The sequence below is a fragment of the Pyrus communis genome, chromosome 16 (assembly GCF_041283825.1).
Source record: "Pyrus communis isolate YQ-2024b chromosome 16, ASM4128382v1, whole genome shotgun sequence".
Classification (NCBI taxonomy): Eukaryota; Viridiplantae; Streptophyta; class Magnoliopsida; order Rosales; family Rosaceae; genus Pyrus; species Pyrus communis.
The window spans coordinates 5113625-5131107 of record NC_142580.1 but is presented as its reverse complement, the minus strand read 5'-3'; the positions used below and the strand labels follow the sequence as shown (position 1 = coordinate 5131107).

At 36.4% G+C, this 17483-nt stretch overlaps 1 protein-coding gene and 1 pseudogene across 2 annotated transcripts; one reads left to right on the top strand and one right to left on the bottom strand.

The window, feature by feature from the left end:
- The first annotated feature begins 918 nt into the window (after nucleotides 1-918).
- On the top strand, nucleotides 919-11528 carry LOC137731350 (AP-1 complex subunit gamma-2). 2 transcript variants are annotated; one of them, XM_088687396.1, is made up of 19 exons: nucleotides 919-1037; nucleotides 1162-1483; nucleotides 3099-3401; nucleotides 3558-3699; nucleotides 4622-4795; nucleotides 5295-5474; nucleotides 5923-6077; nucleotides 6372-6462; nucleotides 6611-6774; nucleotides 7005-7059; nucleotides 7270-7392; nucleotides 7655-7750; nucleotides 8278-8405; nucleotides 8544-8648; nucleotides 8771-9030; nucleotides 9594-9836; nucleotides 9929-10104; nucleotides 10520-10624; nucleotides 10997-11528. In XM_088687396.1, exons 2-19 carry the CDS (start codon nucleotides 1452-1454, stop codon nucleotides 11090-11092), a joined length of 2628 nt encoding a protein of 875 aa, XP_088543522.1. In that variant the 5' UTR covers nucleotides 919-1037; nucleotides 1162-1451; the 3' UTR covers nucleotides 11093-11528. The 2 variants fall into 2 exon arrangements, with proteins under 2 accessions (XP_088543522.1, XP_068326554.2); XM_068470453.2 differs by lacking the exon at nucleotides 919-1037 and having other exon boundaries at nucleotides 1116-1483.
- A 2732-nt stretch (nucleotides 11529-14260) lies between these two features.
- Nucleotides 14261-15927, bottom strand: LOC137732557 (RING-H2 finger protein ATL46 pseudogene; annotated as a pseudogene).
- Between the last annotated feature and the right edge of the window lie 1556 nt (nucleotides 15928-17483).

Here is a 17483-nt window from a genome sequence, read left to right as displayed (position 1 = left end):
TATCTCCCCTTAACGACAGGAAAACTGTCTTATAGAAGTGACAATCCGCAAAACGAGCGGTAAACAGATCGCCTGTCAAAGGTTCTAAGTAACGACTAATCGAAGGAGAATTATATCCGACATAGATTCTCATCATTCGCTGAAGCCCTATTTTTGTACGTAAGGGCGGCGAGATCGGCATATATACCGCACAACAAAAAACGTGCAGATGCGATATGTCAACAATTTGGAGAATGTAGCGTTCCTTGTGGACAACAAGCACACGTGTGACCAAAGTGTGGAAGGAGAGAAGAGAGATTGAGAGAGATGTGTTTGTAGAATTGTAAGGGAATGTGTGTTATTATCCCTTCTACATTGTGCCTTTATTTATAGTTGTAAAAGGAGATAAGATATTCCTTATTCCCCAGGTAATACAAGTTGTAATAGGAAAAGATAACTAGAATAAAATCTAATATAGGATTTACACAATTAAACTTAAACTAGGAATATTTACAACAATATGCATATATATTATTTTTGAATGGAAGGGGTAAATTATATTTTGCACCACCATGATTTTGCGCCCAGTAACAATTTCATCCATGTTTTCAAAATTTTAAATCTATCCCTTTAAATTTACAAATTGTTAAAATATTGGCTTCTTTTCCGTTTAAGATTCATATTATAGGTAGTCGACGTGAAGAATAAAGTGTCAGTTGTTGATTATTTGATACACTTTTTTCTCATTCTTTATTCGGATTTGAAACCAACAGCGTAAAATAAATTTACATATGCGGAGTTAAGAAGACAAGAGATTATAAGAAAAGATATAAAATACTTAAAGTTAACGAAATACTTTACACAAAACTGAGCGAAATGATGTTTTAAGTTTCATATAGCAAATCCTATTTAGTCAAATAATATTCGGTGGTTGTTATTGTATTGGCTTCTTTGGGCTTCCTCGGGGCCATGTGAAGCTTAAATTGTTTTAGCAACCGAGAAATGTTCATCTACTGAATGCCGAAGGCGAGGGTGACCCATCCAACTCACAACAGCGGGTAACTCTATCACCACTCGAAGAGAATTGATGTGCGCACCGCGCGGTTTATAATATAAGTTATTTTTCTTTTTCTTTTTTGGTGCACATTTTTATTATTATTTTTTATTTTCTGTTTTGCAAAGAAATTAAAAAAAAGAGGAGCATTTTCATGGTAAGTGGAAGGGACCCTGAAACAAGAGAGACAAACTCATCACAAAATACTCTCTCTCTCTCTCTCAGATCCGAATCTCTCTTCCTCTCTCTCCCTACACTTCTTCCCCAGATCTCTCAGATAACGTATTCGGATCCCGTATTCCGAATTCTGTCCAATTTGCCGTCCGAATCAGTTGGTTGATCGCCTGCTGCTGCTAGGTTTGCCTTCCATTTGCGGATCCGATAGAGCTTTCCCGGAGCTTCAACCACGGACCCAACCATGAATCCCTTCTCGTCCGGAACACGCCTGAGGTAACAATCCACCAAACCCTTACTTATTTCCCAATTGTCAGATCACTTCTTGAATTTCAAATACGAATGTATTCATTCTTTAATTCTGTGAAATTCGGTTCGTTTTCGATGCTATTTTTCGAGAGTCGGCATCGCCGCTGGGTAATTGTGTAGTTAGGAGTCCATTGGAGCTGAAATTACTGGCTTACGATTCGGTTCTATGATCTATCAATTTTAGTAGGTTTGGTCCAACTAGCTGGAGCTGCTTCTATTGCGAAATGCGTGTTGGGGTTCATTTCTCCATCAGGGGCGGTTAGTTTAAATTACCTAAGTAAATGTTGGAATGTGTGGACTTGTGCACTACGTAGCGAATTGCATTGTTCTTTGGGTGTGTAATCTGTTGCGGCATCATAGGTTGGTGTTTACCTCTTTGGAAGGAGAATACCTGATCTTTAGTTCTTAGGAATTTCTCAGAAGGTGTAGAAGTGCCGGGTTTGTTCTTGTGAAGATTCTTATTAGAAGGAGCAAAAGTGTTGACAAGGTGATTGGCCGAGTTCGTTTAGTGTAAACTCTATGCTAGAGAAGCATAGTTCTACTCTTCAGTTCAATTGGGATATAGTATATTAAAGGGCGTTCGGCCTTGTCAAAGGGGGTAGGTTCTTCTTGTGGAGTGGTCTATTTTGGCTTTCTGCCTTGTTAGTGCATAGATATGACTCAGGAGTAAAACGATACATGGGACGTCAAGGTTTTTGTATTTTGAGAAAATCTTTTAAATTTCAGAGCTCATCAAGTGCTAGACTTTTACCATTTTTTCATTTATGCCACTTAGAAGCGTGAACCCTATTTTTATGTTGGAAGTAATACATTATTAGCAATGTGGTACCTCTTAACATGGTCAGAGACTCATGAATCATGGTGTAGCTTGATAGAAGGATTCCCTGGTACTCTGATGGTTCGATTTAGCGTCGCCATAGCGGGTTTGCAATTTTGAAGGCATGTCAAGTGCTTGAAGGGTGATTAGCTGCCACTAGGGAACCAATTACTGTTCTGAATTAGGTTTGCGATCCTAAAGCAATGTCAATAGTAGTAGCTACGCAAGTTGGCACATATTAGCTGTTGAAATTTCAACGTGATATTTGATAGATTCAAGAAACAAATTGAACGGTAAGTGAAATTGCGATGTTAGAGTTCTAACATATCTCAGATTCCACCTTATTTACTAAAACCTAGCTATTTTGATATTACTTTCATTCAGAATAGTTCAGTTGAAGGCCCAATGTTGAAATATTTAAGTTACAATGTGTCAAAACTCCTCATTCCTCTTAGAAACTGGGATTGGCTGGAAAATGAAGTGATTTCAAATATTCAAGTCTTGTAGAAGGAATTGCTTTCTGGATCTCAACCTATATAGTTTCCAAATCATACATAGAATTTCTTTTTCTACGTTTGAATCTATTTTCATGAAGTTTGTTAAAGGAACTTCATATTGTTTATGAATGATGTACCCAAAACAGTAAATACTAAATAGTTATCACCTTGTTAGGATATTTTCCTTAATGCAAGATGATTGACATGCATAAATGTTAACCTAATCACACGTGTAATATGTTATGAGGCACTTACTGTCCAAATGCAGGGACATGATTCGGGCTATACGTGCTTGCAAAACTGCGGCAGAGGAACGTGCTGTTGTAAGAAAAGAATGTGCTGCTATCCGTGCAGCCATAAACGAAAATGATCATGACTACAGGCATCGTAACCTTGCTAAGCTCATGTTTATCCACATGTTGGGCTATCCCACACATTTTGGTCAAATGGAGTGCCTGAAGTTGATTGCATCTGCTGGTTTTCCTGAGAAGAGAATAGGGTATCTTGGCCTCATGCTGCTTCTTGATGAAAGGCAAGAAGTTTTGATGTTGGTCACAAACTCATTGAAACAGTATCCAACTCTTAGATGACTATTTCATTAGAAAAAGCATTTCTCACTCTGACCTGCTTTTCCCCCCGCTTTAATATCAATGAATACGGTACTCTCACAAGCACACAAGATAGTGTAAATTTGTATTTCCTAGTAGCAACCTTAACTTATATGCAGAGATCTCAATCACACAAACCAATATATTGTGGGACTTGCTCTTTGTGCTCTGGGAAATATTTGTTCAGCCGAAATGGCTCGTGATCTTGCACCAGAAGTGGAAAGGTTGCTGCAATTTCGAGATCCAAATATCCGGAAAAAGGTACTAATATACTTTCATGGATTCTGGCCAAAATTTTGTTGTTTTTGAAACTTGTGTATGGCATCATATGTTAATCTCACAAGATTGGAAATATGGAAGGGAGAAGGAAGGGCCACAACTATTCTAACCCTTGAAATTTTACCATTCTGGAAAGTGTTGATAATGACATTCTTTGAGTTCCCTTTTTCTTAAACTTTCTTTTATAAAAATTGTTTAGTTCATGGGCTGTAAACCGGAAACCATGTCATGGTCGCCTTATCAAATTATTTCATTACTAGATGCAAGAACTATATCATATGATTCAATCTTTGAGGTTCATTCCTTGAACGATGCCAAGATTCTGCACTGTTTATTATGCACATGGCTGAATTTCTTACATGTTGTTTTGTTCAGGAAGGAAACTAAATGTCCTGTTAATGGATATCTGCTACATATTTAGTTAATGTCTTATATTAGTTCTTATGGTCCACAAACACTTACGATATCTGGTCATTGAGTTTCTGTGCAAACCAGCTTTTTTGTTGTGATGGTCTGCTTTAGGAATTTGCTTTTACAAATTTTTAGTCCATCCCTTATGCACCTAAAATGCAACCGTCTGTAGCTGTACTAAATAAATATATGCAAGTTAGAATTTCTTATGCAGCAGAAGGTTGATCCCAAATTAGCCAATTCTAAATTTGTTGTACATATCATCTTTTTCTGGTGGCTTCCCATTCTTTTTGAAGGACAAAAACTAGTCGAAGTGTTGAAATTTGACATTTGGATATTGTTGGGGAAAATTTACACTTGTTTTTTTCCCTCAAATTGTGTGATAATTTCGCTTTCATATTTTGTTTCTTTCTTCTGGATACCTTATGTTTATTGTATCAATTTTTTTTTTTTTTTTTTTAGTTTGAGCTGACTACACTCCCGTCAAATGTAGGCAGCATTGTGCTCTATAAGGATTATAAGGAAAGTCCCTGAGCTGGCGGAAAATTTCATTAATCCTGCTGCTACCTTACTTAAAGAAAAGCATCATGGCGTTTTAATAACAGGGGTTCAACTTTGTACAGATCTTTGTAAAGTCAGTGAAGAAGCCCTTGAATATTTCAGAAAGGTAACTTGACTATGGCCTATAATTGGTCTTCTTTACAACTTAAAAGGATGCAAAATTCCTTGCAGAATTGGAGTTCTTATGCAATATGATTGTTGTAATTGGGATTACTTTTGCAATGTTAATTAATAGGCTCTTTTTTATGTCTTCTTGTAAATTGTACAGTGTTCATATGGGAGACTATTCATACAACTAGAAAGATCTTTATCATGTTGATTCCTTGAGCAAGATAATTTAGCTTTACCATTCACCAGTTCTTATTGCGCCATAGTGATGATTCTACTTTCATGATTTTTGTAGCAGATCGAAATTTTGAGTGGTTAACTCTGGTTAATCTAGAACATATGAACTTTAGCACTTAGCAGTTATGTGTTATGGATGCTCCTATAGAGAGTTGTGTATTATTTTAATTTGAATGTGTTGTTTTAAGGAACTTTTGAAAAATTAACTGAAAATGTGAATTGTGTTGTTTTCTAATAACTTGTCCTAATTGTGAATGCAGAAATGCACCGAGGGATTGGTCAAAACACTAAAGGATGTAGTGAATAGTCCATATGCCCCTGAGTATGACATTGCTGGGATCACGGATCCTTTCCTACACATTAGATTGCTAAAGCTTTTACGTGTGTTGGGCCAAGGAGATGCAGATGCTAGTGAATGCATGAATGACATACTTGCCCAGGTAAGTTGCGACCAAGTTTATTTCATGATATCTTTGCTATTAGCCATTGCAAACTATTAATCTTTATGTATTACTGCTATAAAAATATTTCAACTTCAACGGTACCTACAAAAGAAAAATTTCAACCTCACTTGTGTACATGATAACAAAGGATGAAAGGAAAGAAAGAAAAAAAAATAGGTCACAACTTGCATGTCATAAGCTACTTTTTCAATATTGAGTTCGGGCTGTGTGAACTGTGGAAAAACGATCACATATTAGTCCATGTTTCTGCAACCATTATTCTTTTGTTATCAATGTTGTAAAATTATTTCAACTTCAACATTACCTACGAAAGAAAAACTCCAATGAGAATATTCCCAAAACTATTAGCTTCATTACCTTTGTGTTTCGTAATTTGAATTACATTGTGATTTTCTTTCTAAAGTTGATTGTTATTGTTTCCTAGGTGGCGACAAAAACCGAGTCAAACAAAAATGCAGGAAATGCAATTCTATATGAATGTGTTGAAACTATCATGAGCATTGAAGATAGTGGTGGCTTACGTGTGCTTGCCATCAATATCTTGGGAAGATTCTTATCAAATCGTGACAACAATATCAGGTCCTTTTATGGTACTTTAACTCATGCAAATTTTATTCCAAACAGTAAGCCATTCAGAGTCAATATCTTGTGTTGAATTTTTCGAACTTTGGCAGTTGTTTAGACATTACATCTTAGTGCATTGTGGTTCTCAACTTGGTTTGTCCACTTAACTCTGAATTGCTTACTGCTTGGAATAAAATTTGACAAACCATTATTTAAGCTTTGTGATCATTCGACTTTATTATGTTCTTGCTCAGCTGTTTTCCTGTTTTGTTATTTCGTTGTAATTTTTTGGTCTTTTATTCCTTTCAGATACGTTGCATTAAATATGCTGATGAAGGCTATTACAGTTGATGCTCAAGCTGTGCAGAGGCATCGGGCAACTATCTTGGAATGTGTAAAGGTATACTGTTTGCTTATGTTTTGCGAGAATTAAGAAGGCCTCTTTTTTTATTAAATGTTGACTCAAATGCCTTGTTATTCAACTCTTCTTTAGGCTTACGTGTGCTAATGTACAACTTGAAAATCTTGTGACTTGAATGTTCTTTCAGGATTCAGATGCCTCAATTCGGAAAAGGGCCCTTGAGCTTGTTTATGTGCTTGTGAATGAGAGCAATGTGAAGCCTCTAACAAAAGAGCTAATTGACTATTTGGAAATAAGTGATCAAGAATTCAAGGGAGATCTTACTGCAAAAATTTGCTCCATTGTTACAAAGTAAGATATGCACTTTATTCATATAAAAGAAAAACTTATGCAGTTTAAGTTTGGAATGGATTTTTTCTTTTTAAATTTAGCGAAAGAGTTCATCGACTATTGGGGGGAAGGGTGGGGTTGTGATGCTGCCCCATATTGTAAGATTATTTTACAACGACAAGGTTCAGCATTTCATTGGATTTTTGTTTTAGCAATTATTGTTTAATGTACATTCACCTCTCACGATTTAGGTTTTCCCCCGAGAAGATTTGGTACATTGACCAGATGCTAAAGGTTCTCTCTGAGGTATAAATCTAAATGAAGTGTTGTCAGTGTTAATTAAGTTGTATTTGTGATGGTCTTTGATCTTGCACTTGTTTTTGGCATGTTATACCTAATGTTTACTTGTTGGATTTTTCCATTTACTTGATGGTTATTTCTACTTTTATCTCTTTAAAATCCTAAACTGGGAATTTGTTTCAAAGAAGTACTGATCTTTATGTTTGTGCTTAGTAGGCTGGAAATTTTGTAAAAGATGAAGTATGGCACGCACTTATTGTTGTGATTAGCAATGCTTCTGATCTCCATGGATATACGGTTAGGGCGTTATACCGAGCATTCCAATTATCAGCTGAACAGGTGACATTGTCTTACTTTGATAGGATTAATTCTCAATTGTAAAAGGGTGGTGCTATCCACACACCCCTTTTTACCTTCCACACACACCTCTCAACTTTTGGCCATCAGATCAAATGAATTGAAGAGAATCAATTGATAGAAATTAACATGGGTGTGTGGGAGGTAAAAAGAGGTGTGGATAACACCACCCTTTTAAAATACCTATTATCTCGAGTATCCAGATGCATGTCATTGGTGTTTTTAAGTGTAATATTTTATACAGGAAAGTCTTGTTCGAGTCGCAATTTGGTGCATTGGAGAATATGGTGACATGTTGGTTAACAATGTTGGCATGCTCGATATAGAGGACCCAGTGACAGTGAGTGCGCCCTCTCCGTGTCTTTCATTCATCTCACCTTTCTGCATTCATCTTTTATTTGTATAAAGTTCATGCAGCATCTGCATTTAGCAATTGTTATTTATTTTAACATGAAAAGCATAAAGAATCTGTGCATGCCCTCGTATGCTCAATACATGAGCTTTTAGTAGCCAGGCCGTCTTTTATTTATTGAAAACTTTTCTGAGGTCATCTTTCTTGCATAGCATAAAATTAATAATAGACTGCACTGTTGTAATAAGTTGAAACAGTGATTCAAGATCTGTGATTATATGAATGCCTTTTCTACAAAGTGTTTGTTTATCTTTTCAAGACTAGAAGATTAAATTATCTACATAGCCATTTTCTGATTTGAAATGATGGCATAGGTAAACACTTCATATTTGATTGAAGATCTCAAATTTTTAGCTGGTAGCAAAAGTTGGTGGTAGGGAATTGTGTCTTGTTAGTTTGCATCATTTTATGTTTTCTTCTACAGTTTCCTTACAAATTAATTTATTTGTTAACAGGTAACAGAGTCTGACGCTGTGGATGTTATAGAGGTTGCAATTAAGCACCATACCTCGGATCTGACTACCAAAGCAATGGGTTTGATTGCTCTGTTGAAGCTATCTTCACGTTTCCCATCTTGTTCAGAGTATGTTTTTTTTCTTGTAAAAAAAATTCTGTTCAATTGTTTGAATTTTCCCAAATAATGTGACATGGCGTTAATTGTATTAATCTTAGTTTTCTCTTATAACACAAAGCCTGATTGTTATCTGAATGACTTATGTAGGAGGATCAAGGATATAGTTGTTCAATACAAAGGAAGCCTTGTCCTCGAATTGCAGCAAAGATCCCTTGAATTGAACTCTATTATTGCGAAGCATCAGAACATTAGGTATCGTGGTTTAAGAAGTTAAAACTATCTTTTGAACGGAGTAATCCATGTTAAAACTATTTTCTCACCATGCTCCAGTAGCATTTTCATTAATCATAAAAGCTGACAACGAGTTTATGCAGATCTACACTGGTTGAACGGATGCCAGTTTTGGATGAGGCAACTTTCATTGGAAAGAAGGCTGGTTCAATGCAATCTACAATTTCTTCTCCTTCTGGTGCTTCAATCAATCTACCAAATGGAGTTGCCAAACCTTCTGCAGCTCCTCTTGTGGATCTACTTGATCTAGGTTCAGATGATGTGCCAGCACCTAGCTCCTCTGGTGGTGATTTGCTTCATGATCTTCTTGGTGTTGATTTGGCACCAGCTTCTAAACAATCTGGTTAGTTTGGGAAAGATTATGTCACTTTATTATGTAACTTTATGGCCAGAAGTACTTAACTGAACCACTATCCTGATTCATTGTCATTACACGTGGTGCATCTTATATTATGTTTAGCCAAAACGTTAGCAAGTGGTGAAAACATAAAAAGGATTTAACACAGTCGAAGCATAAGTAAAGACTCTATTTAAATCTGACATAATATCCCCTAACTAGTTACTTTATTTTTGGGCATCGTAGTGCATTAAAATGAAATACTTAATTCTACCAAACCTCTCTCTGGTCCGTTCTTGTCTCTGAAATTTTGGTTTAGTTCTATGAATGGTGTAAGAGAAAATTATTAAGGGTAATGCTTCCCAGCAACCCATAATTAACTGTAATATTCTTTGTCTTAAATTGAATCTGTTTCTTGCTATGGTGATATCAGGAAGAATTTATATGGGGTCTCAAATTGTTTTGGTGTTGCATTATACATATACCTATAGACAAAAGCGAAAGAAGAAATAAGTACTTGCATTGTGTCACTATTTCAAGTCTCAATCCGCGTAAATTTATTCTCGTAGGTGTAAATCATTCTCCAAATAATGGCACCGATGTTCTACTGGATCTCTTGTCTATTGGTTCGCCTACGCAAAGCAGCTCATCTCTACCAGATATGTTATCTTCCAGTGAAGGAAACAAAACACCTGTTTCGCCATTAGGACTGACATTTCCATCTTCAAATTCAACACAAGCCACTTCTTCTGCGGGAGCTACCCCTGTGATTGATTTGTTGGACGGCTTTGCTGCCAGCACCCCAAAACATGGTAAAGTTTGATAAACCTTGAGAAGTTATTTTGCAGATATCATTGGGTTTATTTCGTCATATCTTTTTCTTTTTCTTTTTTCAAATAAACAGAAAACAATGGCACAGCTTATCCATCTGTTGTGGCATTTGAGAGCAGCAACTTGAAGATGGTTTTCAACTTCTCAAAGCAGCCTGGAAATCCACAAACAACAGTGATCGAGGCTACATTCACGAATTTGTCCACTAATGTCTATACAGATTTTATTTTTCAGGCAGCTGTTCCAAAGGTGAAATTGGTTACTTATATCTACACTGTTTATTGTTCTTTCTTTTTTGTCTGTTTTCCAATGGGGTTCCCCACTCTCAGGTAGTTTAGGTGCAAAGTTGAATGTCTCTTCTAGAATTCACAGAACTCAACAACTTGAACCTTTCCTTGGTATCCGATTAATGAAAAAAGAGAAAAATTGCGTGCGCTAGTAGATTCAGTCATGAGTGAAGCCCGAGTGGTTCTGTATAGATTCCCACGTCGTACTCACAAAATTATATAGTGCTTTGTTACCGTATTCCTCTAATGGTATGGTGACCACAGAAAATTTGCCCACGATTTTTAATTGAAAACCTGGATGTTCTCGTGGATTCAGTTTCTTTGTTCTTAATTTCAACTTGCTGGCCTGATTTTTTCTATGTGCTTCCAATTTGCAGTTTCTTCAATTGCACTTGGAACCAGCAAGTGGCAATACTCTGCCCGCAAGTGATAATGGATCCATCACACAAACTTTGAGAGTTACCAACAGCCAACATGGAAAGGTATGAATCTCTGCTGTATAAATCCTTAGTTTTATGTTCTGAACTTGACTGCTGCATGTCATGAAAAAGCAAAGCATGTCATTTCGTTTTAATTATTCCCGTCCTTTGAGAGTTACCAGTGGCTAACAAAATTTCCTTGTTAAGTAATTATTGTTTTTACTTTGTTCCATCCATTCCCCTTCCGTTCCTCGTATTGCATTATGAGATGCATATACCAGATAGAGCCAGTCATCCGTAGGAGCTGGAGCATGGATAGAGCTGATGTTTTATTTCTTTTAAGCTTGATCCACATCTTCGGCTTTGTCATTTCCTTCTCCCCTTCAACTTTTGGTGGATATTGTGGATGGTTAAGAAAATTCACATCCTTTTCAGAAATCGCTTGTCATGCGCATACGGATAGCTTACAAGATGAACAACAAAGATGTCTTGGAGGAAGGACAAATCAATAAATTTCCTCCCGGTTTATGAGGTTGAGTAGTTTGCACAGATGGTAAAGACAGAGATTCAAACGGACAGTGATGTCAGTGCAGTGTTTTTCTATTTTTCATTTGCTCAATTTGGGGTGGCATGTTATGTGGCTATCGGGAACGATTTTTCTTCGGAGCGGGGTTTTATTGAGTGGCTCGGTACCTTCCCCGTTCCCATCCCTTGTAGGAGGTTTTATGTACATTATTACAAATTATTCCTGTACGAATTTGTGGGAATTAAATTTTGCTTTCGATGCACGAGGGGAGGATATAATGTCGAGATCTTGAGGTGCTCTTCTTACATTTTTTTTATCTTGGACTTGCTCTCGAGTAACGTTATTGTTTGAGATCATAGTTGTTTTTGAACAACAAAATCAGTTTATATATATTCGATTTAAATGTAACGATTTCCATTAAATGAAGGCTTATTTTGTTTATTGTTATTGTTTTTTTTTTCTTTTCTTTTTTTTTGTTCTGTTGTACTCTGTTTGTTAATTTAATCCTTTTATGTCATTTATATTTAAATTGTCATGGGAAATAGTTAGGTTTTTTTGTTTTCGTATTTTTCTCCTCACCGTTTTTCTCTCTAACCTGTGGGTTTAATTGTTGGCCCAAAGAAAATCCCCAATTGTTGGGTTGTTGTATTTCTATGTAGGTAGTCAAGTCATGGTTACATGAGATGGTGGCATTGAAGAAAAGTGTTTTCAAAACGAGAACCAGGATCCTCTCCGGATCCATTCCATAGGGGTCCCGTAATTTTATCTGTTCATTTTATATCGTGCGATCAGTTTTCGTTACGTATTATTTATATTTGAATTTTAAATTTTAAATAATTTCTGACCGCACGGTATACGATGAACGGACATGATTGCGGAATCCCTAGGATCCCTAGGGAATGGATCCGGAGACGATCCTGGTTCTCAAAACGATTAGAAGAGTTTTTAGTAAAGATTTTTAAACAATCTTTAGTTAAAATTCAAGTGAATCATGAAAAAGTGTTTTAAGCGCTTTCTGCAATAAGTACATATCTGATGCTTTTTCTGAAACTCAAAATCAATTTCATCAAAACTGCTTTCAATCATTTTGTAAGCACTTTCAAACGAGGCCTAAAGCTCTTTTTGGTTCAAAGATGCTTCTAACTATGTTTGTGACAACTAGTTATTATTAGTTGCCCAAGTCGTCTCATTGGTTATGGTAATGTTAGGGAGATCAAATTTTCAACTAAATGTGCTAAATCATGTGATGTGGTTGTTGACAATTAAATTATTACTTAAGTATTGATTAACGTGCTTATATTTTATTAGTGAGGTATCACATAATTTACAAATTTAGTCTATCTAATATTTTCCCATTGTTGAATCATGTGATGTGGTTGTAGATAACATAAGTGACAGTTGATGGTTGAAATCTTTTAAATTATATAAAAAAAAAAGTTCAATCATTATCCGTCACATCATATAGTCTACAAAAAATGATTTTAAAAGAGACTCTTTGTGAGAATCTCGGGAATCCTCCAATCACATTCATTCATCATATATTGTTCATCAGGTAATGTCAGTTTTAAATAAAAAAAATTATAATAATTTCTGACTGCATGATGTACGATGAACGGATGTGATTTGAGGATCCTCAAGATCCTCACAAAGAAAATCCGACAAGAATCCTCACTCATCTAAAAATTTGATGTTCCTAGCATTTTCCTAACGACGTTCAACTGTTGATTTCTGTTGACTTTGTTTTGATTTGTTTCCTGTCGAGTTGCACCGACCATCACTCAAATTCTTTTTCTTTGTACATCATTTGGTGGTGGCATCGGGGGCTACAAAATAATCATCTCTAACCAATCCAACTTCACATCTCGTGGTCCCTCTTACATCAAGTGATCGAATATCGTGCATTCACCTGTTATATATTCAAGATTATTCTAATTTATCATAGATCTAAACTTAAATGTGAAAGAACAGACACCCTGCATAATACAAGTTAGACTTGAAACGAAACTCATCTCATCTAATTCGTAGGTACGTTTTAAAATTTTAAGTGTTGCAATACTTTCCTAGAGCAGTGACATTATTACATTTATAGAAACGCACGTAAAATTATTAAAATCAGTCATATCTCTAATCATTCATACTTACAAAACACAAAAAACAAGAACGGTCAGAATTATCTTACGAGCAACCGTGAACTCATCCTAAGGCTACTCTTATATATTATGAGTTTATGACCCCCACACTCCACTTACTCTTGTTAACGTTTCAATTCTAGCAGCAGGCACACCCTCATCAATCATCAAAACCACAAGTCCCTCTCTCATGAGAGATTTTTCAGTGTGCTGAAAACACAGTTTAGTATACCAAATGTGATAATATAAGTGATTTGATACTTGAGAAACAAAAATTCTAATCACTTATATTATGACACTTGATTTACCAGGGCCATATTTCCGACATATTGAATCCCTCGTGTCCATGTTCTTCCTAGGAAAGGGATTCAATAGCAGGATCAAAAGAAGATAGAAGAAATTTCATCCAAAAAGAGGAAGAAATTCTAGAGACTCCCAAAGCAGCCAAAAAGCAACACTTTGACATGACTCCCCTCTATTTCCTACGCACAGTATGCATGTGAAAAGGTTTCTGTTTCTTTTATGTTTTTCTCTTGTTCTTTTTCTGTGTATAAAGACATCGAATGGTTTGATGAGATCTCATACTTTCGAAGAAAGCACTGTTTCAAATGCTGTGGAACTTGGAAGGTAGAGTTTCACATTTTTACAACGCATTATCAACCTAACGAGAAAGACTTGGCTGTCATCGGAATATATCCCTTCCTCTCGTCATGTGCATGACATGACGAGAGGATATATTCCTGGCTCTCACGTGACGTGTGCTATAAGAAGACGGTATTTTATTCCCATTCGAATGCAAGAATCCCCAACCTAACATGTGAACTCCTAGGCATCTCCAGAAAATGCTGAAATGAACCGAAGCATTGGCTCTCCAAGCATAAAGTTTAAGGTAAAGTAAAAGCATTTCTCAAAGTCACACGTCTGAATCGAATTTTACTGAAAAGATAAAGTGCTTCTGCAGCATCACGGCAGGAAAGAGCTGGAAATTTCTGGGAGAAAAGCAAAAGCCAAAACTTCTTATTTGAAAAAACAAAAACAAAAAAATGTAAAAAAAAATTGATATCATTGATATATTGAGAAGAAAAATACATATCAGAGTGTAAAATTTCATCATGTACCCTGAGATCTATCACTTCATGGCAAACCCACAGTAAGAGAGGAATTACCCACATGGGTTTCTGCAGAACTTGGAAATTTACCCTTCTTAGGCCACATCCAAATCTTGGATACAGAAAAGCTTTCACCTTTACTTGCACTGTTAATTTTCTTCCCCTCAGCATCTCCGCCACCAACACTGTAATTACTAGAATTCCCATTTTGTCCCACTCTCCCTCTCACAAGCCTCACACTATCACCTGCCCTTTTGGGCCTCAAAGCCACCTGCAACTCTAAATCTGCCACCACATATTGGTATGATCCCATTGAGTAACATCTCCTTGCATCCAAATTGCTTCTGCTGGTTTCTCCCTCTACCCTCTCTCCTCCGCCGCCGCCACCACCAACTCCCTCCTCATTTGTGCTTCTAAATTTCCCAAGTCTCACAGAAAACACCTTCTCACCCGCAATCTCGTTATCTGCGGACTTTTGACCGGCAAGAACCCCACTTCCTCCATTCCCCAAAGAACCACCTTCTTCCATCAGATCATCAAAATCGAAAACCGGGTTTTCGATAGCAATCCCTGGAGTGTGGAGGGTCCCTCTACAAAGAGGGCAAGTCGAATTGGACAACAACCATGTGTCAATGCAATCAATGTGAAAAGCATGACTACAAATTGGGAGCAATCTCAGCCGATCCTTCTCACAAAACTCACAGAGACAAACTGGACAATCAAATGGTTCTTTCAGACCCTTAATCTCTTTGTAAAGGAACACAGGGAGAGCATCAATGAAAGCTTGATCCAAGCCGGAATCGTGGAGATGGAAGAGCTGCTGCAATTGTCTCTGGAAAACTTCAGAGCCAGACATTTGTGGGTATCTATTGGATCCAGATATGGATGAAGATCTATGCTTTGTGAGAAATCTAACAAGCAGGTGGAGGATTCCGGATACAAAAAATATAACAGCTAGAACAATTATGATAAATACAACTGATGGGGCAATTTTACCCCCAGAGGATGATGACGGTGAAGAGGAAAGCAAACTTCTTTGCCTGAATTGAGCTTGATTCCAAGACATTTTAGGGGCAGTGGCACACTAAATTCACCATCAAATTGTAGGATTTTCTCAGAAACGAAACACCCTACAACTTTCAAGTTCCAACCCTTTTTTTTCTTTTTTTTTTGGTTAAAACCAAGAAAATCAGATTCCTTGCTTGCGTTCAGATCAAACCCAACTCATACTTTTCAGTAAAGAACAGAACAAGCAACAGGCTCATTATTTTTTGTAATCCCAACAAACCCAATGCAGATTTAGTCAACAATGTGCAGAAAAATGTAAACTTTGACCCACTTCAGAAGCCTACCAACTGCCACTGGTTCTAGAAACACCACCACCTCGGTGTTTTCTCAACTTTCAGTTCAGAAATGCAACTAAATACTGGAGTTGAAGTTGAAGAATGTGTAAAAAGAAGTCAGGAGCTGTCCAGTTTGCAGTGAACCTACCTGAAAACTGGAAAATCTACCATTAATGGAGCCCATTCGACATGTGCTTCTTGTCTTGGACTTGGACAGTGTTGCAGGTGATGTGAAATAAAAAAAACCCTAAATAATTATGATTTGGCGTTACTCATTGAGATTTGAGGTGGGGTTTTAATTTATCTTGGAAACTAGTGTGGTTAGCTGCAACAAAAAGAGCAAGTCCGAGGGTAAATTTGTCAGTTGGGAATGCAAGGACGGAGACCTCAGACGTGTGCATCACGAAGGACCAAGTTTTGGGAAAAGGATCTTGGGGATCCGAAAGATCCGTGATTATGTCAATTCATTGTACATTGTACGGTTAAAAATTATTTTTAATTTTAAATTAAATATAAATAGTATCTAAGGAAAATCCTTTACTGTACGATAAACAGACACGATTATAAAATCTTTTGGATCCCCAGAAAAAAAATCGAGTGAGGAACCTTTTCCCAAGTTTTAGTGAATTTGCCACAATCTTTAGATTTTTGCCAGTTTTCTGGTACATTATTTGGACTTTGTTGCAATTTTAGTGTGCAAGTTTGGCAACTCTCGGTTGGCTTTTACGAAAGAGAAAGACAAGACTCCTGGATTGAGGAATCTTTCCTTAAAACACATCATGGCTTATTTATAAAAGTTCCTAACTATAATCGAAATCGTTCATGTTGTATATCATTAAGTAAAGATAACACCTACAAAATGATACTTGTGATCGGTTGGCTTTTTCGAAGGGGATGTGTTACTTGTGATGGCAGCTTTTCAAAAGGATGGTCAATAGGATTACTCGCCGTTCGGAAATATTCTAAATGATATTTGCTCGATGATTCAGGCATTGCCCTAATGGAAAGTTGGTTTTAGCGGTATGGAGACGAATAGAGTGGCGCACAGATTAACACGAATGAGTCTGAGTTGTGATAATAATATTCCTTGGTTTAAAGAACCTCCTGATGTAATTGTGGATTTTCCCTTTGAGGATAGTAATTCCTAATTTGTTTCGTGCAGGACACTCTTTTTCCTTTCGATATGGTTGAAATTCCTGGCAAGATATTATCGAGGCCCACTGTATGCACCCTATCCTCATTGATTGTATGTATTTCTATCATTAATGAATATCGTACATTTTCTAAAAAATACCTACAAAAGAATCATTTTGACACCGAATTGTATAAAAACAAAAAGACGGATTCAGTAAAAGCATTATAATTCGTCTAACTATTTACTATAATTGATTGACCAAACGATTTTAAGTTTAATTGATTTTTTGTAGAGATAATTTTTATAGATTAATTTATAATATAAACAATTTTGATTACAAATACGAAAATTTGTGAATGGACTACGAAGTATTTTGAAGAACTCTTTTTAAAGAGTGAAGCTCTTCTCTTTTATCAAAAATGAAAGGGATGGCTTTTACCAACCATTGTGATTGGATGGTGCCCGTTTCTTTGTGGGTCCGCAAATATTTGGTCCATGGACAGTAGTCCAATGTGAGGATCTTGCAAGTTGAAATGGGGCACAAAAGCCCAATTATTAAATGCACGTGCCTAAAAGGCTAAACTCAAACTCTATTTTTTGTTGTTATTTTTTTATATTTTTGGTTTTTACACCATTAAAGTTGGTTTATGTATAATTTAATTTAAATAAATTTGTGTCAA